The 26,019-nt window shown below is 45.3% G+C and overlaps 1 protein-coding gene across 1 annotated transcript in view; it reads right to left on the reverse strand.

Annotated features, from left to right (window-relative positions):
• The window catches only part of DDX4 (DEAD-box helicase 4), a 58,363-nt gene extending 37,177 nt beyond the window's left edge, over positions 1-21,186 (reverse strand). The window contains exons 1-10 of the mRNA XM_038765645.1: positions 21,117-21,186; positions 17,594-17,679; positions 9,886-9,949; positions 8,885-8,962; positions 7,068-7,130; positions 4,752-4,832; positions 3,976-4,020; positions 3,285-3,341; positions 2,911-3,006; positions 1,600-1,680 (exon numbers count right to left, since the gene is read on the reverse strand). Of these exons, the coding sequence (XP_038621573.1) occupies positions 1,600-1,680; positions 2,911-3,006; positions 3,285-3,341; positions 3,976-4,020; positions 4,752-4,832; positions 7,068-7,130; positions 8,885-8,962; positions 9,886-9,949; positions 17,594-17,665 (637 nt within the window). The 5' untranslated portion in view covers positions 17,666-17,679; positions 21,117-21,186. The remainder of the gene's footprint in view (positions 1-1,599; positions 1,681-2,910; positions 3,007-3,284; positions 3,342-3,975; positions 4,021-4,751; positions 4,833-7,067; positions 7,131-8,884; positions 8,963-9,885; positions 9,950-17,593; positions 17,680-21,116) is intronic.
• Between the last annotated feature and the right edge of the window lie 4,833 nt (positions 21,187-26,019).

A 26,019-nucleotide genomic window follows, 5' to 3' on the forward strand; every position in this document is an offset into this window, starting at 1 on the left:
CGAGGGAGGAGAGGAAAAAGGGGGAGGGAGGAGAGGAAAAAGGGGGAGGGAGGAGAGGAAAAAGGGGGAGGGAGGAGAGGAAAAAGGGGGAGGGAGGAGAGGAAAAAGGGGGAGGGAGGAGAGGAAAAAGGGAGAGGGAGGAGAGGAAAAAGGGAGAGGGTGGAGAGGAAAAAGGGAGAGGGTGGAGAGGAAAAAGGGAGAGGGAGGAGAGGAAAAAGGGAGAGGGAGGAGAGGAAAAAGGGAGAGGGAGGAGAGGAAAAAGGGAGAGGGAGGAGAGGAAAAAAGGAAGAGGGAGGAGAGGAAAAAAAGGAGAGGGAGGAGAGGAAAAAAGGGAGAGGGAGGAGAGGAAAAAAGGGAGAGGGAGGAGAGGAAAAAAGGGAGAGGGAGGAGAGGAAAAAGGGAGAGGGAGGAGAGGAAAAAGGGAGAGGGAGGAGAGGAAAAAGGGAGAGGGAGGAGAGGAAAAAGGGAGAGGGAGGAGAGGAAAAAAGGGAGAGGGAGGAGAGGAAAAACCCCAGAGCTTAGAGCAGTGCTTGGTACATAGCAAATGTTTAACAAGTACCGTAATTTTTTTTTTATTTCTATTTTTACAGCATGCCTCCAAAGTGGAATCCAAAGGTCTGACTGTCACGAATAGAGTCTCAACAGTCCAAGGTGGTAGGCAAACTTGCCCTAAGCGTGTGGCGGAGGGGGAGGCTTCGTGGTCTGCAGGCCCCCATCCCTGGCTACCGGGGTCAGAGGCTTGGGCTCGGCAACCCCCGGGGGCTTCGGTCTCCAAGCTGCCTCCTTCTTTCCCCTGTTGCTCTTGGTTTCCGATCAAGGGCCCGTCTTCTACCTCCCCCACACCCAATCCAATGCTAGGATGTTAAGGCATTTGCCTCGTTGACAGACCCTGGAAAGGAGTTCTACGTTTTAGCCAAAAATGACTTACCATGCTCAGGGTTGTAAATGAAAACCAAAGAATAAAGCAAAAATAAACCTCTGAATTTTGAGTTTTAAACCAAAAGGGAAAAAATGTTAAGGCCAATGATCTCTCTAGACTAGAGGCTCGCTGTGGAAAGGGACTGTGTCTACCGACTCTGTTGTACTCTCCCAAGCACTTGGTACAGTGCTCTGCATGTGGTTAGCACTCAATAAATAGGATGGATTGAGCCCGCAAATTACACATTGTCAGATCCTTCAAAAAAACCTTGATACCCTATTATGCTCTATAACCAAACCCAAAACTGTCAAGTCTCTAGCAGCCTGCAAGGCTTTTTTCCTAAGTATCAAAGCCAACTTTAAATCACATCCTGAAACCAACTCATATCTGACCAACGAGGAGGCACAAGTGAAAAACTGAATGAAAGGATTCGAGTGTCACACCCTGAAACCAACTATCTTGAGTGAAAGGAATATAACACAGAAAATCTAAGGATCAAATTTCCCTTCCCGACATCACAGAACCTCAGGGAAGATTAACCACCATCTCAAGCTCACTTAGAGACGAGAACCAACTGCTGGCCACGTGAGACAGAAACGGGATAAGGTGAAATATTCAGATTAAGCTGGCCGGCCCAATTTTCACCTATTTAAAATTTTTACAGAAAATTCCAGACTCACCAGGTTGATCGGCAAACCCTGTCTTTCTGACGCCTAACATTCCAGAACCTTGCATGCAGTCCTCTGGTTCGCTTTCATGACCTAGGACAGAGGGAGAAGGCAGGCGGTCACTTTCAGGTGGTCAACTTTTCACACGGAACATGAGAGCAAAAACGCTGGCACGTATATCGTGCAGTCAGATTGTGCGCAGTCCCTGTCCCATATAGGACTCACAGTCAGAGCAGGGAGGAAGAAAAGGCTTCCCCATTTTGCAGATGAGGAAACTGAGGCCCAGAGAAGTGAACTGACTTGCCCATGATCACAAAGCAGGCAAGTGGCAGGGCCTAACTCCCAGGCCTGGGTTCTTTCCAGGTTCTTCTTTCTGGAAGAACGGGGCCAATAAGCCATCTGGGGACTGAAAAAAACTGAACCCTTTTCCGGCCTCCATCCTATTCCAAAAGAGGGAGTAGGAGACGTAGACATAGCTGTCTGCCCGACTCAACGGGCCAGGAGGACACGGCTGTTGTCATCACCATCACACTGCCAGTGCCAAGAGGGAAACCACCCTCCTCACCTCCTAGAGAACCAGCATGGGATCCCACCATGATGGGGTTGAGGCAAGGACCCAGTTTCTGGAAAGTTCCAGCTCCATAGCCAGAAGGGGAGAGAAGGCAGGGAACATCCTTTCTGCTCTCAGGAAGGGACCGGGGACCTGGGAGTAACGGCCCCATCCTGGTTCAAAAATTGGTTCCAGACGTGCCAAAGTAGAACACTCAAACTCATTGTGAGCAGGGAATGTGAATGCTTATTTTTGCATTGTACTCTCCCAAGAGCTTACTATAGTGCTCTGCATGCATACAGTAAATGTTCACTAAATGCGATTGAATAAATGAATCAATCAATGGTATTTATTGGGTATTTATTCATGGTATTTATTTATTAAATCCCGGCTCTGCCACTTGTCTGCTGTGTGACCTTGGGCAAGTCACTTCACTTCTCTGAGCCTGAGTTACCTCATCTGGAAAATGGGGATTGAGAATGTGAGCCCCAGGTGGGACAACCTGATTACCCTGTACCTACCTCAGCGCTTAGAACAGTGCTTGGCACAAAGTAAGCGCTTAATACCATAATTATTATTATTATTATTATTGGGCACTGACTGTATGCAGAGCACTGAACTAAGCACTTGGGAGAGCAGAATACAACAGAGTTGGTAGACACGTTCCCTGCCCACAATGAGCTCACAGTCTAAGATCAACATGTGTGAAGGGGGCAGTTTGGAAGAATGGCCCTCACTTAAGGGGTACAGTTTATCTGCAGCTAGTTACTAACTCTGAGTTAGGCCAAATCCTCGAGGGGCATCTTGAAAGCCACCTCTACCACCTCTTCTGGATGACCTTGTACTTTCCGCATCACCTTCTTGAAAACCTGGTGTTTAAAAAAAAAAGACGTTGGAACTTTAGTTCATAGGCTTGAAGTTGCTGCATACATTGAGCCACAAGTAAAGAAAAAAAAAAGAGGTGAAAACATCTTAATTTACCTATTCCTGAATTTATTCCTAATATTAATTGATACAGTAAGAGAGGAGAAAGTCAAATGGCTCACCATTTAAGATCCAGATTAAGAGTGATCAATATAAACATAACTGCTAAATGTTTTTAGGAAGAAACGCATCCTAAGTACATAATAAGCAAACGTGACCTTACCTCCTCTCCTGGAAAACCCTGGGTTACCCCTCTGGTTGTCTTCCTGGTCAAGAGATTCTTATGGAAAATGCACAGAAATATGTAATGCATCTAATTTGTGTGAAAAACAGTATAATAATAATAATAATGATGGCATTTATTAAGCGCTTATTATGTACAAAGCTGGGGAGGTTACAGGGTGATCAGGTTGTCCCACAGGGGGCTCATAGTCTTAATCCCCATTTTACAGATAAGATAACTGAGGCACAGAGAAGTTATGTGACTTGCCCAAAGTCACCCAGCTGACAAGTGGTGGAGCTGGGATTTGAACCCATGACCTCTGACTCCAAAGCCCATGCTCTTTCCACTGAGCCACGCTGCTTGAAAGTGTACTGACAAATGGGGACATCCCACAAAGGTTTTAGCCAGCTAGAGCAAAATAATCAACTTTTTCAGTGAAAATTTAATGCTCTAAACAGATTTTGAAAGAGCTGATGGACAGGAGTCAAAGAAAAAAACAAACGTCAACAGTTGCCTACTGAAAGCACTTAATGCATAGGGCCACTTTCCCCAAGATTAAAAGGGCTCCACCATTCCATTTTTAAAACATTTCAGAAAAGCAAGCCCTTGACTGCTTAACTGAAAACTTCATTTCAGCAGGCATTTTGGTCATCATTCAATGTGCTTGGTTAAACGAAAAGTTTTTACTTACCTTTCCAAAAACAATCATTTTCTTCAAACTTATTACCTGAAGAACCTAAGCGGAAGAATGTGAAGTTAAATTACATCTACGGAAACACATCCCTTGCCTTTTACTGAGATCCACTTATACACTCCTGCAATTATCAATGTCATCACCCTAAGAGCTCAATAAATAGCACTGATTGATTGATGATTAGCATTTACTGGGCAATTGGGAACACAGGAGTGATTCCCACAAGGAAGGGTGGGAGTGGGGAATGAGGACAGACAAAGGTCGTTCACACACAGTGGGAACAAGAGTAAAACCCCAGACTAATCCATCAATGGTATCTATTGAGCACTTACTGGGTAAAAAAATAAAGACACCAGTAGGAAACTGATAAAATAAAGGCACCAATAAACAGTAATGCTGAGGAGGATTGTGGAAGAATGCTACCGGGGAGGTGGAGATTTATCGGTAATACTTCCTTGGTGGTGGTTGATTCCTAAGACTGCCTTGAGGATGGGGAATTGTATTGATTAATGGCTTCTTCCTTGCCGATAAATTAAACAGCCATGTCTGTCTACGGAGGTGGAATAATCAGTGGGTTCAATGGGCTAGGGAATCCAAGAGGCGGGCATAATAGTGTTAGAAAGGGCTACATAAACCACCATTTATACAGGAGGTGAGCAGAGGCCAATTGTATTTCCAATAACAAATCAGACTACCAATTCAACACCCAGGCGTTAATCAAATGTTTCTTTTCATCCCACTTTCCCAAACAAATGAGTCAAGACGCTCATTACCTCGGCTTCCAAAGCCCTTTCCTGCTCCGAGCCCACCTGTCATGGGCTGATTCCCTCTTCTGCTATATTCATCACTGGAGTCTGAAAGCATATCAGGTAAGTTACAGGCAAGGAACTGCACGATAAAATCTCTAGTGTCGAATCACCACATATTAAATTAACCCTTTTTACTCCCCTCATGGAAAAAAAGACCTTCCACTCATTCAATTCAATCACAAGTAGTGAGCGCTTATTGTGTACAAACTACACTAAGTGCTTAGAGGTAATAATAATAATGATAGTAATTGTTAAGTGCTTACGATGTGCCAGGCACTGTACTAAGCGCTGGGGTAGATACAAGCTCTTCAGGTTGGACACAGTTCCTGTCCCACATAGGGCTCACGGTCTTAATCCCCATTTTACGGATGAGGGAACTGAGGCCGAGAGAGGTGAAGTGACTTGCCCTAGGTCACACAGCAGACAGGTGGCAGAGCTGGGATTGGAACCCAGGTCCTTCTGACCCCCAGGCCCGGGCTCTATTCATTAGGCCATGCTGCACTCCTATTACTAGTAGTAGTAATCGTCTTTATAAGCACTTACAGTGTGGAGAGCACTGGACTAAGCACTGGGAAAGACTACAAGGGTGGAGATTAGATGTTGTCCGATGCCCCCTGCCACCTCAGGGGCTCCCAATCTATGAACGTAAAATCCAGCCTAGAGACAGACCTCTCAAGAGGGACAAAACAATGCTTGAACAACATAAAAGACGTGGGCAAGTATGCAAAATTAAAACCAAAACTCCGAAGACTGCTGTGGCTAGGAGAGCAGAAGATTGGGCTCTTTGGGGCTCCGAGGCCCAGGCCCAGGCCCAGCCTTAGCCCAAGCAACCAACCTGCCCGAGGTTGTGGACCGCTTAATACAGTGCCCTGCACACAGTAAGCACTCAATAAATATGGCTGAATGAATGAATGAAAGGCCTCACGGTGTGGCTCCTGTTCTCCTTCCCGTTGGGACAGCGTGAGGCAGGTCAGGATGGCGTCTCCTCCGTGGTGTGGAGGAGAGAGTCGGTACCAGTTCCCAAGGAGGGGGAAGAGGACGGGGAATGTGTCTGTTCGTTGTTCTACTGCACTCTCCCACGCGCTTAGTACAGCGCCCTGCACACAGTAAGTGCTTGATAAATATAAACGACTGCAGAGAGCAGAAGCAGCTTTGATCCCCATGGGCTGGCGTGCGCAGAGCACATCAGGAGCAGAGACCTCCGGTGACATTCGTTCAGTTGCGGTTATTGAGTGCTTACTCTGTGCAGAGCACTCTACTAAGCAGTTGGGAGAACAATAAACAGACACATCCCCTGCCCACAACGAGCTTACGGTCTAGAGGACTGATGGAGGAGGAAGGTGGGGCTGCAGTTGCCGGTTGTTTTGTTCAGCCGTGGCAGAGAGGGGCGGAGGACAGTCGGCAGCTGGCACAGACCAGGCCAGGAGAGGGGGTCTTGGGCGATGGGGAGGGGAGGCGACTGGCTCCAATAACAAGAGACTACCACCACTAAGGCATCACTGATGTCATTCCCGGCATCCTATGCATCCTTGATGGTTAAAAAGAAGGAGTTAGGGCTGTTATAGAGCACATTATTCATAGGATGGATGGTAAGGAAGGTAATCAGTGCCCTCTTCCTCCAAGGTTACTTTGGCATGGCTGCCGGAGGCCAATTTGGGGCTGGATGGGCTACTCGTCTGACCCCATGGTCCTATGCCACGAGTCCTCCGAGAGTGAGCCTTGTTTTAAACCACAACCTAGGCAACTTGGCTGCCAACCTGAAGACCTTTTTCCATTTGAGAACACGAGACTATGACCAGAGAAGTGGGGTTCCTCATTCAAAAAGACTTCCTACCAAGTAGATGAAGTCGACTTTATTCCTTTGGCACCTGGGGTTGGAGAGGCACTTCATGGTCTCGGGGCCCAGAGGGGATCTGGAAATAAGGGCTTCCCCAGATTTTTCTAGGGAGCAGCTTAGTGTAAGCGTCTCCTGGAAATCAGGGACGGGCAACTGAGGAATTGCATCCTTATGCCCCCATCTCACATACATAGCTGTGGCAGAATGAAATGATTCTGGAAAGGAGGACAAGGAGAAAGAGGAGAAGCAAGAAAAAATTCTCATCATTAAGACCCTTGCCATGGTCCTTAAGGGTGGTATAAGTCAATGAGCCAAGCCAAGGCGTATTTTGCCAAGCCAACACATTTTCAGGAGTCATTTCAACTGTCAATTTCTACTTGCACGGATGTTCTAAAATCGTAAAGCCATGTCATGAAAGCATCTTACAGAAAGGTGAACTCTACCTTCTCTTCCATAATCTGAAGTTCTCAGTTCCCAAGGAGAGCTCTTTCCAAATCCGGAGTTCCCTAAAATAAGTATTACACCAAGTCGCTTTATCAAAATGCAAAATATTATAAATGGAAATGAATGCAGCAAAAAGCTATTTAGGACTTTCCTGTTTACACGGCTTCCACTTTGCAGAGTGGGTTAATGATTTGCTATTCTAATAATTCTGAGCAACCGAAATCAAAGGTAAGTATTCATTCATTCAATTGTATTTACTAAGCCCTTACTGTGTTCAGAGCACTGTATTAAGGCTTGGGAAAGTACAATACAGCTATAAAGAGTGATAATCCCTGCCCACAAGGAGCTCACAGTCTGGGGGTTGTGGGGGAGACAGAGAATACTGTGTGCATAGCACTATTCTAAGCAATTGGGGTGGTGCAATTCGGCAGAGTAGGACCCTGCCCACAATGATTTTACAGACTAGAGGCAATTTAGGAGCAACTTGGATAGCATTTTTGCTGAAGGGAGGGAGGTGTTAATGAATTGGCCTTGAGGTCAGCTGCCCAAGGAGGGAGGTGTTAATGAATTGGCCTTGAGGTCAGCTGCCCAAGCTCTCCACCGGGGTGCAGGAAAATAACTACTGGCAGTTGGTTGGGCTGAGTAGGCGGATATCACTCAAAGCACCATCCAGGAAAGATCCACCCATCCTTGGCCAGAATAGCCCTGGGGCAGAACTGCTCCAAACTCAACCCCAAAATCTGGGAAAAATCACTCTCTTCTGGCCCTCCGGGAGAGAAGTAGCATTCAGCTACTATTTTCAGCAACCTTGTCTGGCAATACAGAACACAAAACTTTGATAGAGCATTCAGACACTGAGAAGCAGTGTGGCCTAGTGGAGCACAGGCCCGGGAGTCAGAGAGACCTGGATTCTAATCCCAGCTCCGCCACTTGTCTGCTGTGTGATCTCAGGAAAGTCACATCCCTTCTCTGGGCCTCGGTTACCTCATCTGTATAATGGGGATTAAGACTGTGAGCCCCTTGTGGGACAAGGACTGCTTAGCATGTATCAACCCCGGTGCTTGGAACAGTACTTGACACATAGTAAGCGCTTGACAAATACCCACCCACGCCCAAAAAGTTTGAAAAAGCCCAAGTACACTCAAACTTTCTTTGAACACCATTTTCTTCTACTCTTGACCCACTTTGAAGTTCTTAAAGAACCTCATTCATTCATTCAATCGTATTTGAGCGCTTACTGTGTGCAGAGCACTGTACTAAGCACTTGGGAAGTACAAATGGGCAACATATAGAGACGGGCCTTCCCAACAATGGGCTCACAGTCTAGGAGACTGTGAGAATGCAGCACAGGAAGCACAAAGTGCATTATTAAGTCCCCAAGGTGTGCAGGTATATATAATTAATGAAAAGTGAGGTCAGTCAAGCCTAGTTAATATTAACTTGCCTTCTAGAAAAGCTTATCCCTTAGATTTTCTATTCTGAAATCTTTCCATTTTAATATCACATTAACTGTTTCCCACGGAAATTATACTGAAAGACTGATTTCCTACTGATGCTAAATAAAAAAATTCAGAAGGCCACCCTGATCTAAATAGCAATGTCAGTTGAAGGCAGCTGTATCATGAGGCATATTTTCCTATATATTTACATGCTATAATTTCATTTGTAATTACTAACTGTTTCATCCACCAGATTGTAAATTCCCTAAGAGTAGGGATCACATCTACTCTTCTACCCCTTGGAAGCATCGGCTCAAGGAGTTTACGCAAAAAGTTTCCTGAATTTAAAAAAAATGACTGAGCAACGATGATTATACCTCTGTTCCCCAAACACCGTCCAGCATCAAATCCACTCCGGGAAAATTGATCTCCTCGGGAAAACCCAACACTGACGTCTAAAATGATCAAAATATAAGAGGGGAGATATTGAGTTGACATTTTTTATTTCCTTCGAACTTGAAATTTAATTTCAATGCTTCTAAAATCTGGCAGAGTGTCCTAAATGAGACATTACAGAATGAGACGTAACAGAACAGCAGTTGGACAAAAAGTGAAGATGAAAAAATTACACACAGGGTTTATAGTTAAAAAAACTCTTACTTTAAATTACCATCTATACCCTATTTCACTGGTGAGAAAATGCACCCGAACCACCCGACAATATCAAATCTGGAAAATATTTAGTTTTACCAGTATCGGTCTGGGGGCTTGAGGTTACTGAGCGATCCCAACAAACCTGCCTACCGAATTAAGGCAGGAAGAGCAGCATGCAAAGAAAATCAAGCATAAATGAAGATTAAAGATGCAAATATTCAGTCTGAAATATGAGGTCCAGGCTCAAGGGAGATGAATGAGCAGGAAGCCAGTGGCAGGAGACGTGAGCATGAGGCACGATGGGTGGGTTGGCTGGAGATGAATGAAGCATGTGGAACTGAGGAAGAGTGGGACAGCAGCAAGGAAAAGTAGCGGGGAGACAAAGTCAATCGTTGGAACTTTCTGTGGCATGTAATTCACCCTGATGGACCTAAATATCTCAATCAGCTTTATGGAGCATAAGAGAGAGAGATTCTTGATATCAGGGGCTCAGGAAGGCATATGACAGGGAGGGTTTGGGTTTGCTTCATCATGAACCTCGCCCCTCTTTCACTAGAATTCATTCTGGTAGGAAGGATTTGCTTTTCCTTCTACCAACTCTCCCGAGAGCTCAATACAGTGCTCTGCACACAATAAGCACTCAATAAATATGATTGATTGGTTGATTCCTCCTGGGGCTCATCTCTGACCTAAAAAAGACCCTCATTGCTGCTTTTATACCTACCCAGCGAATCCACACTCCCAGCACGGTTGAAAGGGTCTCCACTGCCTCCGGAAGAACGACAAACCTGTTCCAAAGAAAGAGATGAGACTTAGTATCTTGCTGCAGCTAAGAATATCATATATTAAAAATTAACAATATTAGATACTGCTGCAGTTGCAGGCCGGAATTCCAATCCGTTCCCTTTCAACACTCTCCCTCTTCCCAATACTGGCAAGTCCTCAAAGAAAAAGAAAAAAAAAGAAAGAGAGAGAGAGAACCCTTCATTACTTGGACGTCATTTAACATGACCCAATTTGATTTCATTCAACCATCTCAGGCTCTGCCGCCTTCAGAGTCTCAAGGTCTCTTTTGGCCATTACTCCCCAAACCTTTCACCCTATTCTCTTTCCTCCTGTTTGACTAGGAATGTAGGTGTTTTTCATCTTATACTGAATGGTCCTTTTTTAAAAAAAAATGGCATTTGTAAGCTCTTTTCTTTCATTCATTACTATGAATGAATTACTAATTAGTAATGGCAATTAGTAGTTACAGTAACGAATCACAGTACTATTCATTACTACGCTGTTAATATGTGCCAGGCACTATACTGAGTGCTGAGGTAGATACAAGCTAATTATGTTGGAAACAGACCATGTCCCACACGGGGCTCACAGTATTTATCCCCATTTTACAGATGAGAGAACTGAGGCACAGAGAAGTTAAGTGACATGCCCAAGGTCACACACCAGACAACTAGTAGAGTTGGAATTCGAGTCCAGGTGCCTCTGATTCCCAGGCCTGTGCTCTAGCCACCAGACCATGCTGCTTCTCTAACCAGAGGGCTCCCAGGCCTTCCACCGTTAAATAGACCACACCCATCAAAGTCGCTTTTCTAGCTTTGAATTCTACTCACCTGCTCAGAGGTTGGGGGCAGTGGGTGAAAATGGAACAAAATGACTTCTGGGCCAAACCAACGGTTCTTCCATCCATGTACTCTGCTTCCAACTCTGCCCACGAGGTGCTTGGATGAACTGTGAGATGGCCACCCTCCTCGACAGCAACCCTGCTGTTCGGGGGTGGATCATCTAACATTCCCAGCTTTTCCCTCCAGGCGTTAACTTTCCTGAATGATGGAAAGCCACGTGGTCTCGTGGAATGAACATAGGACTGTGACCTCTGCCACCTGCCTGCCGTGTGACCTCGGCCTAGTCGCTTACCTTTTCTGGGCCTCAGAGTCCTCACCTGTAAAATGGGGATGAGGTGATTGACTATGAACCCTATGTGGGACAGAGACTGTGGGTCCAAACTCTTACCCAGTGGGAGGTATATGGAATTTGCTCCAGATGAGCAGACCAGCTATGGTGACACAGAACTGCCACCAATACTATTATAAGCAACAGTACAGGCCATTGATTGAGGGGCAGAATGACTCCACCAACCCCAAAATGTCCAGCAGCTGCTGTTTAGCTCCAGGCCCAAGCTCCTCACAAATTCCAGCTGAACCATAGCGACACCATGGACACATCTCTCCCAGAACGTCCTACCTCCATCTGTAATCATTCTGGTAGTGGATCCGTAGAGTTTTCTTGGTAAAAATCCAGAATTGGTTTACCATCGCCGCCTTCCATGCAGTAAACTTGAGTCTCTGCCCTTGACTCTCTCCCAGGCCACCACTGCTCAGCATAGGGGAGTTTTGACTTGTAGCAGATTGCTTTCCGCTCGCTAGCCACTGGCCAAGCTAGGAATGGAATGGGTAGGCTGCTGCTTGACTCTCCCTCCTACAGTCGAGACTGGCAGAGGACTGGAAACTCTCCAGGTGCCACTTTGAGAGGGGTTTAGCATCTCAGGGAGCCTAAATGGCCTCATGATCTGCTTCCAAACCTTTCCTCTTGCTTCTCTGTTGGGTTCCCTATTCCCTGGGCCTATCGTCGACCCACGCTCTACAGTAGCAAGAAGCCAACTGGAGCCCCTAAAGGTAACATGTTCCTCAAGGGTCAGTTCTTGGTCCCCTTCTGTTCTCTATCTACACTTACTCCCTTGGTGAACTCATTCGCTCCCACGGCTTCAACTATCATCTCTACGTTGATGACACCCAAATCTACATCTCTGCCCCTGCTCTCTCTCCCTCCAGGCTCATATCTCCTCCTGCCTTCAGGACATCTCCATCTGGATGTCTGCCCACCATCTAAAACTCAATATGTCCAAGACTGAACTCCTTGTCTTCCCTCCCAAACCCTGCCCTCTCCCTGACTTTCCCATCACTGTTGACGGCACTACCATCCTTCCCGTCTCACAAGCCCGCAACTTTGGTGTCATCCTCGACTCCGCTCTCTTGTTCAACCCTCACATCCAATCCGTCACCAAAACCTGCCAGTCTCACCTCCGCAACATCGCCAAGATCTGCCATTTCCTCTCCATCCAAACCACTACCCTGCTCGTTCAAGCTCTCATCCTATCCCGACTGGATTACTGCATCAGCCTCCTCTCCGATCTCCCATTCTCCTGTCTCTCCCCACTTCAATCTGTACTTCACGCTGCTGCCCGGATCATCTTTGTGCAGAAACGCTCTGGGCATGTTACTCCCCTCCTCAAAAATCTCCAGTGGCTACCAATCAGCCTACGCATCAGGCAAAAACTCCTCACCCTTGGCTTCAAGGCTGTCCATCACCTCGCCCCCCTCCTACCTCACCTCCCTTCTTTCCTTCTCCAGCCCAGCCCACACCCTCCGCTCCTCTGCTGCTAATCTCCTCACTGGGCCTCGTTCTCACCTGTCCCGCCATCGATCCCCAGCCTATGTCCTCCCCCTGGCCTGGAATGCCCTCCCTCCGCACATCCGCCAAGCTAGCTCTCTTCCTCCCTTCAAAGCCCTACTGAGAGCTCACCTCCTCCAGGAGGCCTTCCAGACTGAGCCCCCTCCTTCCTCTCTCCCTCCTCCCCATCCCCCCACCTTACCTCCTTCCCCTCCCCACAGCACCTGTATATATATATATTTGTACATATTTATTACTCTATTTATTTTACTTGTACATATTTATTCTATTTATTTTGTTAACATGTTTTGTTTTATTGTCTGCCTCCCCCTTCTAGACTGTGAGCCCGCTGTTGAGTAGGGAACATCTCTATATGTTGCCAACTTGCACTTCCCAAGTGCTTAGTACAGTGCTCTGCACACAGTAAGCACTCAATAAATACGATTGAATGAATGAATGAATGAATAACATCCAATCAGCCAGGCTCCCCAAGGTCTCCCCAGCATGAAATCCTGAAGGATTCCTCCCAAACCAGATCAGTTCCAGAAGAACCTAAGAGAGCCAAACAAGGAGCCTGGTGGGGAAATCAAATCAATTTTGGGAAGTCAAAATAGTAATAGTTGCATCTATTAGACATCCGCTTATTTATTGTGCGTTTACTGTGTGCAGAGCACTGTACTAAGCACTTGGGAGGATATAACACATTCCCTGCCTATAACAAGCTTAAACACGCACGAAAATACACACAAAACAAGTGACATATTCCCTGTCCTCAAGGAGCTTCTAGAGAAATCAAAATGAGGAATTGAATTACAACTGAAGAAACATATACAAAAGCTGAGAATGAGTTAAACAAATTGATTAAGGGTTAGAAAGTGCTAGTGGAGCTTCTAGAGAAATCAAAACGAGAAAATGAATTACAACTGAAGAAACATACACAAAAGCTGAGAATGAGTTAAACAAATTGATTAAGGGTTAGAAAGTGCTAGTGAGATTATATAATCTAGGATATTGTGTATTAAACAAGGTGGGCTTGTTGGAGAAGGTAGAATTTCAGAAGGCTTTGACAATGGGGAGGGGAGGAATTCCAAGCCAGAGGAACAACATGAAGGAAGAGACAGGAGAATCAAAAGCAAGGTACAGTCAGGAATGAAGAGAGGGAATAGTGGATGAAGACTTGTCAGAGAACCTCAGGGTAATCATGATGAGTTTCTGCTTAGTGTAGAAAGAAATGGGTAGCTAACACAGGATTTGAGGAGAGCATGGATATGTGCTATCACTTCAAAAAGATGATCCATGTTGCAACGTGAAGTAAATATTGGGGAGTTGTAGCAAGCCCTACTGACCTTTCTTTTATCCAGTAACCCTTTATGCGGATGCAGTCAACACCATCTTTTTTATAATCAATGACATTTGAGCACTTACTGTGTGCAGAGCACTGTACTAAGGGCTTGGGAGAGTACAATTCAACGGAGTTGGTAAACATGTTCCCCGTCCGCAAAGAGCTTACCGTCTAGAGGACTTACTTATATTCACATTCATCTCCTTTGTATTAACCTCACTTACTACTCCTGGTCTCTACACTACCATTTATTAATTTTTTATACTATTTGTTATGCACTTACTATGTGCCGGCCACTATGCTAAGTGCTGAGCACTCTACTAAGTCCAAAAGACAACCAAGAAGCAAAGTTCTTAACGAACCAAGAAATAAAAAAGTAAAATAAAAACAGATAGTTAATTTACATTTCAAATGCAGCTTTGCAAAGTTACTAGAATCTTTAAACTGAATTTGAACATAGATGGCTGGTAGCAACGTTTTGAAAAGCAGCATGGCATAGTGGCTAGACCATGGGCCTGGGGGGCAGAGGGTCATGGGTTCTAATCCCGGCTCCGCCCCTTGTCCACTCTGTGACCTTGGGCAAGTCACTTCACTTCTCTGGGCCTTAATTATCTCATCTATAAAATGGGGATTGAGCCTGTGAGCCCCGTGTGGGCCAGGGACTATGCCCAACCTGATTTTGCTTGTATCCACCCCAGTGCTTAGTACAGGGCCTGGCACATAGTAAGGGCTTAACAAATACCATAATTATCATTACTATTATTATTAATACCAGCTGCTTCAGGATTAGCCACACCAGAAAGGGGAAAGGGAAGAAAAGAATATATACTGGGACATCTAAAAATGTACAGTGAGATTTTTACTTTCTGCAAGATTGTATGAGATCTCTCGTGGCTCTGTGGAAAGAGCCCGGGCTTTGGAGTCAGAGGTCGTGAGTTCAAATCCCGGCTCCACCACTTGTAAGCTGGGTGACTTTGGGCAAGTCACTTCACTTCTCTGGGCCTCAGTTACCTCATCTGTAAAATGGGGATGAAGACTGTGAGCCCCCCCCGCCCCCGTGGAACAACCTGATCACCTTGTAACCTCCCTAGCGCTTGGAACAGTGCTTTGCACACAGTAAGTGCTTAATAAATGCTATCATTATTATTATTATTATCTCCTCAGTAGGTGGCAATTTAAGGAGTCCTAGAAATCACACTTGGTCCTTAAGTGCTTTCTCTTTCTCCTTTAATCTCTTCTAAGCAAATTGAGGGGGATTTTTATGACGGATCACCTTCACTGAGATGCAAAGGGCTTGAGGGGGGCTTACCTAACCTTTCTGAAACAAAGAACTTGAAAGGGTAAGCAGTCTTGCCTTTGATCTCTGCCCTGCCTCTTCCCCATCCCCTCCTGGCCAACTGACACTTTTCCCAGCCTGTCAATGAGTTGGCTGAAGCTATTCCCAATTCTTCCTGGTCGGCATCGTCAACTTCAACGGCACTGACTGAGGGCAAAGCACTGTACTAAGGGCTTGGGAGTGTACAACCGAAACAAGAATAACGTTGGTATTTACTAAGTGCTTACTTTGTACCATACATTGTGCCAACACTGGGGGAAAATCAAAGATAATCATGTCAGACACTTCCCTTGTCTCACCTGGGGCTACGGTCTAAAAAAGAGGGAGAACAACTAGTGCTATCTGAACTCTTTCAAGCGCTCAGTACACTGCTCTGCACAGAGTAAGTGCTCAATACATCCCGTTGATTGATTGATTTAGGCACAGAGAAGTTAAGTGACTTCTCCATGGTCACACTGCAGGTAAGTGGGAAGTGGGAAGCAGCGTGGCTCAGTAGAAAGAGCCCAGGCTTTCGAGTCAGAGGTCATGGGTTCAAATCCTGGCTCCGCCACTTGTCAGCTGTGTGACTTTGGGCAAGTCACTTCACTTCTCTGTGCCTCAGTTACTTCATCTGTAAAATGGGGATGAAGACTGTGAGCCCCACGTGGGACAATCTGATCACTTTGTATGCCCCCCCAGCACTTAGAACAGTGCTCTGCACATAGTAAGTGCTTAATAAATACCATTATTACTATTATTATTATTATTAAGTGGCAGGGCCAACACTAGAAACCAGGCCTTCTGGCTATTTTTTTATGGTATCTGTTAAGTCCTCACTATGTGTCAGGTACTGTACTAAGCACTGGAGTAGATATGAAATAATCAGGTTGGACACAGTTCCTGTCCCAAATGGGGTTCAGTCTTTAAAAAAAAAAATGGTACTTGTTAAGCGCTTACTGTGTCCTGAGCACTGGCTCTAAGCACTGGGGTAGATACAAGTCAATCAGGTTGGACACAGTCCCTGTCTTATGTGGGGCTCACAGTCTAAGCAGGAGGGAGAAGGATTTAATCCCCATTTTATAGTTGGGGCAACTGAGGCACAGAAAGTGAAATGACTTGCCCAAGATCACGGAGCAGACATGTGGCAGAGCCAGGTTTAGAACCCAGGTCCTCTGGATACCAGAACTGCGCACCTTCCACCAGGCCACACTGCTTCTTGGGTCTTCTGACTCTCAGACTCTCCTAGTTCTTTTTTCTTTCCCCAGGGTTACTCTGGCTCCCAAACACACAATCATTGCATCCCAGAAATTTGCAACCTAAACTAAACATATGGAATCCTAAATAGTGAACAAATTGTACTGAATTCAATTTTACATGGAATGAAGTTTTCATTATTGCTTTCTATCTAAATGAACACTTAGCTTTAGCTCTTGGCCCAAAAGGAAAATGAGTATATAAAAATTGATTAAAACCATCTTGATTGATATACAGGATTTCAGTTTTCAGTAATCCTTCATCTTCAAACAGATGCTGACCCCAAAATCCCCTTTCCTTTAAAACAATAACTATGTAAATCCCCCAGAGATAGTGAATACTTACACCTGCTACAAAAGTAAAACAGATGTGCTACTGAGACAACGGAAATCACACAGGAAGTGCTGTCCGTTGATCTATTTTGGGTCACTTTCTCATTAGTTTCTTAATTCACGCATTCATTTGTTTGTATTGAGTGCTTACTTTGTCCAAAGCACTGAACTAAGTGCTTGGAAGAATAAAATAGAACAGAGACATTCCCTGCCCACACATTTAAGAGTTTAACACCATTCATTCATTCAATCGTATTTACTGAGTGCTTACTGTGTGCAGAGCACTGTACTAAGCGCTTGGGAAGTACAAGTCAGCAACATATAGAGATTGTCCCTACCCAACAACGGGCTCACAGTCCAGAATCCAAGAATTTGGTTTGCAAGAAGATAAGCTTGCTTCTTGAGCAGACTCAATATGGACTGCTTAAGTTTTTCTGCCCCCAGATGTCTGCAGTACATCCAACGTCCATAATTCATTTTTCTCCACGCTATTAATACATACACGAGTTGTGATGGTAAACAACTTTTGTGTCACAATTTTGGCAGATCCCTTCAAAATATGGAATTAAATATGTTTCCTAACTCATATTCTACAGGCCTGATCAATTACGTTTCCACATTTAAAAACAAGGAAAGCATTTTGAAAAAGATGCCCAAAATCTGAACTTTCACCTACAGGATTCCACCAGGATGGAAACCACTATGTTTTCCAAATTCCATATAACCTTGTGCATACCTCCTTTCCAAAAGCAGCAAATGGGGCGGGATGCGGTTGACTGATTTCTCTGTCCCAATCTTCCGGCTCCATTTTGGCTCCAAGACCTGTTTGAATATAAAAAAAACTCGGCCATTAAAGCGACCCCAGTTTGGTTTTAGCCTGACACCCTCCGATGACTCCAATTCATCATCTAGACTAATTTATTGATAGATTGATTTTCCTTGGCCCCTGTGGTTACCCGAACCAGACTGCTCAAGGAGCCTGGGGAGGTTTGCAAGCTCCATTTTACACCTTCCCAACATCCACCAACCAGTGGTATTTATTGAGGCTTATTATGTGCTGAGCACTGTACAAAACCTTGGGAGAGTACAACAGAACAGATTTAACAATCAATCAACGGTATTTAGTGAGGGGTACGTGCAGAGCACTCTATTAAATGCTTGGGAGAGTACAACACAACAGATTTAGCTATAAATCAACAGTATTCAGGGAGAGCTATGTGCCAAGCACTGTACTAAGCACTTGGAAGAGTGCAACCCAACAGAATTAGCGATCAATCAATGATATTTAGTGAGGGCTATGTCCCGAGCACTGTATTAAGCACTTGGAAGGGTACAACCTGACAGATTTGGAGATCCGTCAATCAACAGCATTTATTAAGCACTTACAAGACAGGGCACTGTACTAAGCGCATGGGAGCATCCAAAACAACAGAATTCATTCATTCAATCGTATTTATTGAGCACTTCCTGTGTGCAAAGCACTGTACTAAATGCTTGGGAAGTACAAGTCAGCAACAGATAGAGACGGTCCCGATCCAACAACGGGCTCACAGTCTACAAAGGGGAAGACAGACAAAAAAACCAAACCATTGCCTGCCCCTAAGGAGCTTCCAGTCTAGAGGATGGAAACTGAACACGATAGGAGCGTAATGGGTAACAAGGATGGATGGATGAGCAGAAGGATGGAGGGATGGCTGGGCGGTTGGAGGGGGGGGAGATAGACAACAAAACCAAACCATTACCTGCCCCTAAGGAGCTTCCAGTCTAGAGGATGGAAACCGAACACGATGGGAGCGTAATGGGTAACAAGGATGGATGGATGAGCAGAAGGATGGAGGGATGGCTGGGCGGTTGGATGGATGGGAAGCAGCAGCAGAGAAGCAGTGTGTCTCAGTGGAAAGAGCCCAGCCTTTGGAGTCAGAGTTCATGGGTTCAAATCCCGGCTCCGCCAACTGTCGGCTGTGTGACTTTGGGCGAGTCACTTAGCTTCTCTGTGCCTCGGTTCCCTCATCTGTAAAATGGGGATTAAGACTGTGAGCCTCCCTTAGGACAACCTGATCACCTTGTAACCTCCCCAGCACTTGGAACAGTGCTTTGCTCATAGTAAGCGCTTAATAAATGCCATCATCATCATTGTAACTGCCCCAGCGCTTAGAACAGTGCCTTGCACATAGTAAGTGCTTAATAAATGCCATCATCATCATCACTGTAACTGCCCCAGCACCTAGAACAGTGCTTTGCACGTAGTAAGCACTTAATAAATGCCATTATTATTATTATGGGTGAACGGGTGAGCAGAATGATGGATGTCTCAATAAATATGACTGAATGAATCAATGAATGAATGCCTCAAAAAAGTTGAGCAAGACCTCACTTCCAGGGGCTTTGGGGAAATGGACCCAGGGGGTCCTGGCGGCCCAGCCCTCCTTCCATAGTACAGTGCTCTACACACAGTAAATGCTCAATAAATGCGATTGAAAGAATGAATAGGAGGAGGAGGAATTGGGGGGCTGAAGAGTAGAGTTTTGGGGGTTAGGCCCAAGCTGGGGCCTGAGAAGATTTGGTCGATGCCTTGCCAGCGTGGCTCAGTGGAAAGAGCCCGGGCTTTGGAGTTGGAGGTCGTGGGTTCAAATCCCAACTCCGCCAACTGTCAGCTGTGTGACTTTGGGCCAGTCACTTCATTCATTCATTCATATTTATTGAGCGCTTACTGTGTGCAGAGCACTGTACTAAGCGCTTGGGAAGTACAAGTTTGCAACATATAGAGACGGTTCCTACCCAACAGTGGGCTCACTGTCTAGAAGGGGGAGACAAAGAACAAAACATATTAACAAAATAAAATAAATAGAACAAATATGTACGAATAAAATAGAGTAATAAATACGTACAATCACATATACAGGTGCTGTGGGGAGGGGAAGGAGGTAAGGCAGGGGGATGGGGTGGAGGGAGAATTGTTGTCTCAGTCAATCAATCAATCGCATTTATTGAGCGCTTACTGTGTGCACAGCACTGTACTAAGCGCTTGGGAAGTACAAGTTGGCAACGTATAGAGATGGTTCCTACCCAACAGTGGGCTCACCGACTAGAAGGGGGAGACAGAGAACAAAATACATTAACAAAATAAAATAAATAGAACAAATATGTACGAATAAAATAGAGTAATAAATACGTACAATCATATATACAGGCGCTGTGGGGAGGGGAAGGAGGTAAGGCGGGGGGGATGGGGAGGAGGGAGAAATGTTGTCTGTCAATCAATCAGTCGTATTTACTGAGTGCTTACTGTGTGCAGAGCACTGTACTAAGTGCTTGGGAAGTACAAGTTGGCAACATATAGAGACGGTTCCTACCCAACAGTGGGCTCACCGTCAAGAAGGGAGAGACAGAGAACAAAACATATTAACAAATTAAAATAAATAGAACTAATATGTACGAATAAAATAAATAGAGTAATAAATATGTACAATCATCTATACAGGTGCTGTGGGGAGGGGAAGGAGGTAAGGCCGTGGGGGGGACGGAGAGGAGGGAGAATTGTTGTCTGTCAATCAATCAATCGTATTTATTGAGCGCTTACTGTGTGCAGAGCACTGTACTAAGCACTTAGGAAGTACAAGTTGGCAACATATAGAGACGGTTCCTACCCAACAGTGGGCTCACAGTCTAAAAGGGGGAGACAGAGAACAAAACATATTAACAAAATAAAATAGAACAAATATGTACGAATAAAATAGAGTAATAAATACGTACAATCATATATACAGGTGCTGTGGGGAGGGGAAGGAGGTAAGGTGGGGGGGGTGGGGAGGAGGGAGAATTGTTGTCTGTCAATCAATCATATTTACTGAGCGCCTACTGTGTGCAGAGCACTGTACTAAGCGCTTGGGAGGTACAAGTTGTCACTTCTCTGGGCCTCGGTTACCTCATCTGGAAAATGGGGGTGAAGCCTGCGAGCCCCCCGTGGGACAACCTGATCACCTTGTAACCTCCCCAGCGCTTAGGACAGGGCTTGGCACATAGTTAGCGCTTAATAAATGCCATCAACATTATTATTATTCTCACAGTCTTTTAGACTGTGAGCCCACTGTTGGGTAGGGACTGTCTCTATAGGTTGCCCGCTTGTACTTCCCAAGCGCTCAGTACAGTGCTCTGCACACAGTAAGCGCTCAATAAATACGATTGATTGATTGATTGATTATTATTATTATTATTAAGAGGGGGAGGAGGTGAGGAAACCCTTTGGCCCTCCGACCGACCTCGCTGGTCCTTCCCTAACGCATCTCCCGACCCGCTGGGCGTGTCGCCACAGGCCGAGAACCGCCCCACAGACCCGCCCCTCCCCCGCCCACCGCGAGCGCGAGGCGGCCGCACGCGCGCGCGGGGGTTGTTGAAACCGCCGCACGTGCCGCGCCACCTGCACGCGCCGCGCCCGCCGGCCAATCAGGGCGGCCGCCCGGCCCCGCCGGCCAATCACGGGCCGGAAGCCGGGGCCCCGCCCCCAGCCCGCGCGCTCCCCGTTGCCTGGAGCCTCGAGGCCGGAAAGGTGGAGGGCGGGGGGAGGGGCGCCTGTGAGGACTTTCTCTCGGCGTCGCGCGCCAATGGCGGGAAGTTGGGGGGTGGGGGGGGGGGGCGCTGGTGACGTAAGGGCGCATGCGCGTTTTCTGTGGGCAGGTGCGCCTAGGCCCCAGAGTCATAATAATAATAGTAATGGCATTTATTAATCGCTTAGTATGTGCAAATCAATCAATCAATCGTATTTATTGAACGCTTACTGTGTGCAGAGCACTGGACTAAGCGCTTGGGAAGTACAAGTTGGCAACATATAGAGGCCCCAGAGTCATAATAATAATAATAATAATAGTATTGGCATTTATTAATCGCTTACTGTGTGCAAATCAATCAATCAATCGTATTTATTGAGCACTTACTGTGTGCAGAGCACTGGACTAAGCGCTTGGGAAGTACAAGTTGGCAACATATAGAGGCCCCAGAGTCATAATAATAATAATAGTATTGGCATTTATTAATCACTTACTGTGTGCAAATCAATCAATCGTATTTATTGAGCGCTTACTGTGTGCAGAGCACTGGACTAAGCACTTGGGAAGTACAAGTTGGCAACATATAGAGGCCCCAGAGTCATAATAATAATAGTAATAGTAGTGGCATTTATTAATCGCTTACTGTGTGCAAATCAATCAATCAATCGTATTTATTGAGCGCTTACTGTGTGCAGAGCACTGGACTAAGCGCTTGGGAAGTACAAGTTGGCAACATATAGAGGCCCCAGAGTCATCATAATAATAATAATAATAATAATAATAATAATAGTATTGGCATTTATTAATCACTTACTGTGTGCAAATCAATCAATCGTATTTATTGAGCGCTTACTGTGTGCAGAGCACTGGACTAAGCGCTTGGGAAGTACAAGTTGGCAACATATAGAGGCCCCAGAGTCATAATAATAATAGTAATAGTAGTGGCATTTATTAATCGCTTACTGTGTGCAAATCAATCAATCAATCGTATTTATTGAGCGCTTACTGTGTGCAGAGCACTGGACTAAGCGCTTGGGAAGTACAAGTTGGCAACATATAGAGGCCCCAGAGTCATAATAATAATAATAATAATAGTATTGGCATTTATTAATCACTTACTGTGTGCAAATCAATCAATCAATCGTACTTATTGAAAGCTTACTGTGTGCAGAGCACTCGACTAAACGCTTGGGAAGTACAAGTTGGCAACATATAGAGACAGTCCCTACCCAACAGAGCACTGTTCTGAGCGCTGGGGAGGTATCAAAATCATCATCATAATAATGATGATGGTATTTGTTCAGCGCTTATTGATTTATTTTACTTGTACATATCTATTCTATTTATTTCATTTTGTTAGTATGTTTGGTTTTGTTGTCTGTCTCCCCCTTCTAGACTGTGAGCCCACTGTTGGGTAGGGCCTCTCCATCTCCCCCATCTTACCTCCTTCCCTTCCCCACAGCACCTGTATATATGTTTGTACATATTTATTACTCTATTTATTTATTTTACTTGTACCTATTCTATTTATTTTATTTTGTTAGTATGTTTGGTTTTGTTCTGTCTCCCCCTTCTAGACTGTGAGCCCACTGTTGGGTAGGGACTGTCTCTATATGTTGCCAGCTTGTACTTCCCAAGCGCTTAGTACAGTGCTCTGCACACAGTAAGCGCTCAATAAATACGATTGATTGATTGATTGACTGTCTCTATATGTAGCCAACTTGTACTTCCCAAGCACTTAGTACAGTGCTCTGCACAAAGTAAGTGCTCAATAAATACAATTGATTGATTGATTGATTGAAAAGCACTGTTCTAAACGCCAGGGAGGTATCAAAATCATCATCATAATAATGATGATGGTATTTGTTAAGCGCTTACTATGTGCAAAGCACTGTTCTAAGCACTGGGGAGGTATCAAAATCATAATGATGGTATTTGTTAAGCACTTACTATGTGCAAAGCACTGTTCTAAGCACTGGGGAGGTATCAAAATAATAATAATAATAATAACGGTATTTGTTAAGCGCTTACTATCACTGGGGGGCTCACAGTTTTAATCCCCATTTTTACAGGTGAGGTAACTGAGGCCCAGAGAAGAAGTGACTTGCCCAAAGTCACACAGCTGACAAGTGTGAGCCCACTGTTGGGTAGGGACTGTCTCTATATGTTGCCAATTTGTACTTCCCAAGCGCTTAGTACAGTGCTCTGCACATAGTAAGCGCTCAATAAATACGATTGATGATGATGATGAAGTGGCAGGGCTGGGATTTGAACCCATGACCTCTGACTCCAAAGCCCGGGCTCTTTCCACTGAGCCATGCTCCTCTGCTCCGCCAATTGTCAGCTGTGTAACTTTGGGCAAGTCACTTAACTTCTCTGTGCCTCAGTTCCCTCATCTGTAAAATGGGGATAAAGACTGTGAGCCAATGTGGGACAACCTGATCACCCTGTATTCCCCCAGTGCTTAGAACAGTGCTTTGCACATAGTAAGCGCTTAACAAGTACCATCATCATTATTATTCTTATTCATTCATTCCTCCTTCACCTCCCCACAGCACTTGTATACATTTGTACAGATTTATTACTCTGGAGAAGCAGCGTGGCTCAGTGGAAAGAGCCCGGGCTTTGGAGTCAGAGGTCCTGGGTTCAAATCCCAGCTGCACCATTTGTCAGCTGTGTGACTTTGGGTGAGTCACTTCACTTCTCTGGGCCTCAGTTCCCTCATCTGTAAAATGGGATGAAGCCTGTGAGCCTCCCCGTGGGACAACCTCATTCATTCATTCAATCGTATTTATTGAGCGCTTACTGTGTGCAGAGCACTGTACTAAGCACTTGGGAAGTACAAGTTGGCAACATATAGAGACGTCCCTACCCAAAAGTGGGCTCACAGTCTAGAAGATCACCTTGTAACCTCCCTAGCACTTAGAACAGTGCTTTGCACATAGTAAGTGCTTAACAAATGCTATTATCATTATTATTACTCTATTTTACTTGTACATATTTACTACTCTATTTTTGTTCATTACGTGCATATAGCTATAATTCTATTTGTTCTGATGATTGACAGCCGTCCACATGTTTTGTTTTGTTGTCTGTCTCCCCCTTCTAGACTGTGAGCCCATTGTTGGGTAGGGACGGTCTCTAGATGTTGCTGACTTGTACTTCCCAAGCGCTTAGTCCAGTGCTCTGCTCACAGGAAGCACTCAATAAATACGATTGAATGAATTCTGTGTATCTAGCTTTATTTCTATTTATCCTGATGACTTGACACCTGCCCACATGGGTTTTTTTGTTGTTGTCTGTCACCCCCTTCTAGACTGTGAGCCTGTTGTTAGGTAGGGACCATCTCTATAGATTGCCAACTTATACTTCTGAAGCGCTTAGTACAGTGCTGTGCACACAGGAAGCGCTCAATAAATATGATTGAATAAGTGAATGAATCCATTCGTTCACTCAATCATAATTACTGAGCACTTCCTGTAAGCAGAGCACTGGACTAAGCCCTCAGAAAGTACAACACAGTAATAAAGAGAGACAATCCCTGCCCACAATGGGCTGGAATGCCCTCCCTCCACACATCCGCCAAACTACGTCTGAAGCGCTTAGTACAGTGCTGTGCACACAGGAAGCGCTCAATAAATATGATTGAATGAATGAATCCATTCATTCACTCAATCATAATTACTGAGCACTTCCTGTAAGCAGAGCACTGGACTAAGCCCTCAGAAAGTACAACACAGCGATAAAGAGAGACAATCCCTGCCCACAATGGGCTGGAATGCCCTCCCTCCACACATCTGCCAAACTACGTCTGAAGCGCTTAGTACAGTGCTGTGCACACAGGAAGCGCTCAATAAATATGATTGAATGAATGAATCCATTCATTCACTCAATCATAATTACTGAGCACTTCCTGTAAGCAGAGCACTGGACTAAGCCCTCAGAAAGTACAACACAGCGATAAAGAGAGACAATCCCTGCCCACAATGGGCTGGAATGCCCTCCCTCCACACATCTGCCAAACTATCTCTCTTCCTCCCTAAAAAGCCTTTCTGAGAGCTCACCTCCTCCAGGAGGCCTTCCCAGACTGAGCTCCCCCTTTCTCATCTCCTTCTCCTCCCCCCTTTCACCCTCTGCCCTACCTTCTTCCCCTCCCCACAGCACTTATGTATATTTGTACAGATTAATTACCCTATTTTATTAATGATGTGTATATAGCCATAATTCTATTTATTCTGGTGGTATTGACACCTGTCTACTTGTTTTGTTGTCTGTCTCCCCCTTCTAGACTGTGAGCCTGTTGTTGGGTAAGGACCGTCTCCATACGTTCTGATTTGTACTTCCCAAGTGCTTAGTACAGTGCTCTGCACACAGTAAGTGCTCAATAAATATGACTGAATGAATGAAGAGGGAAGACATTCCCATTCTTCCCCTGGGGGAGGATTTCCACCCATCACACTTTGGAAAAGAGCCCTGCTTGCCTTACTTTAGTGATCAATCCCTCAACTAATTTGGGTAGGGACCGTCTCTAAATGTTGCCAACTTGTACTTCCCAAGTGCTTAGTACAGTGCTCTGCACGCAGTAAGCGCTCAATAAATACGATTGAATGAATAAACT

Source organism: Tachyglossus aculeatus, chromosome 23, assembly GCF_015852505.1.
Source record: "Tachyglossus aculeatus isolate mTacAcu1 chromosome 23, mTacAcu1.pri, whole genome shotgun sequence".
Lineage (NCBI taxonomy): Eukaryota > Metazoa > Chordata > Mammalia > Monotremata > Tachyglossidae > Tachyglossus > Tachyglossus aculeatus.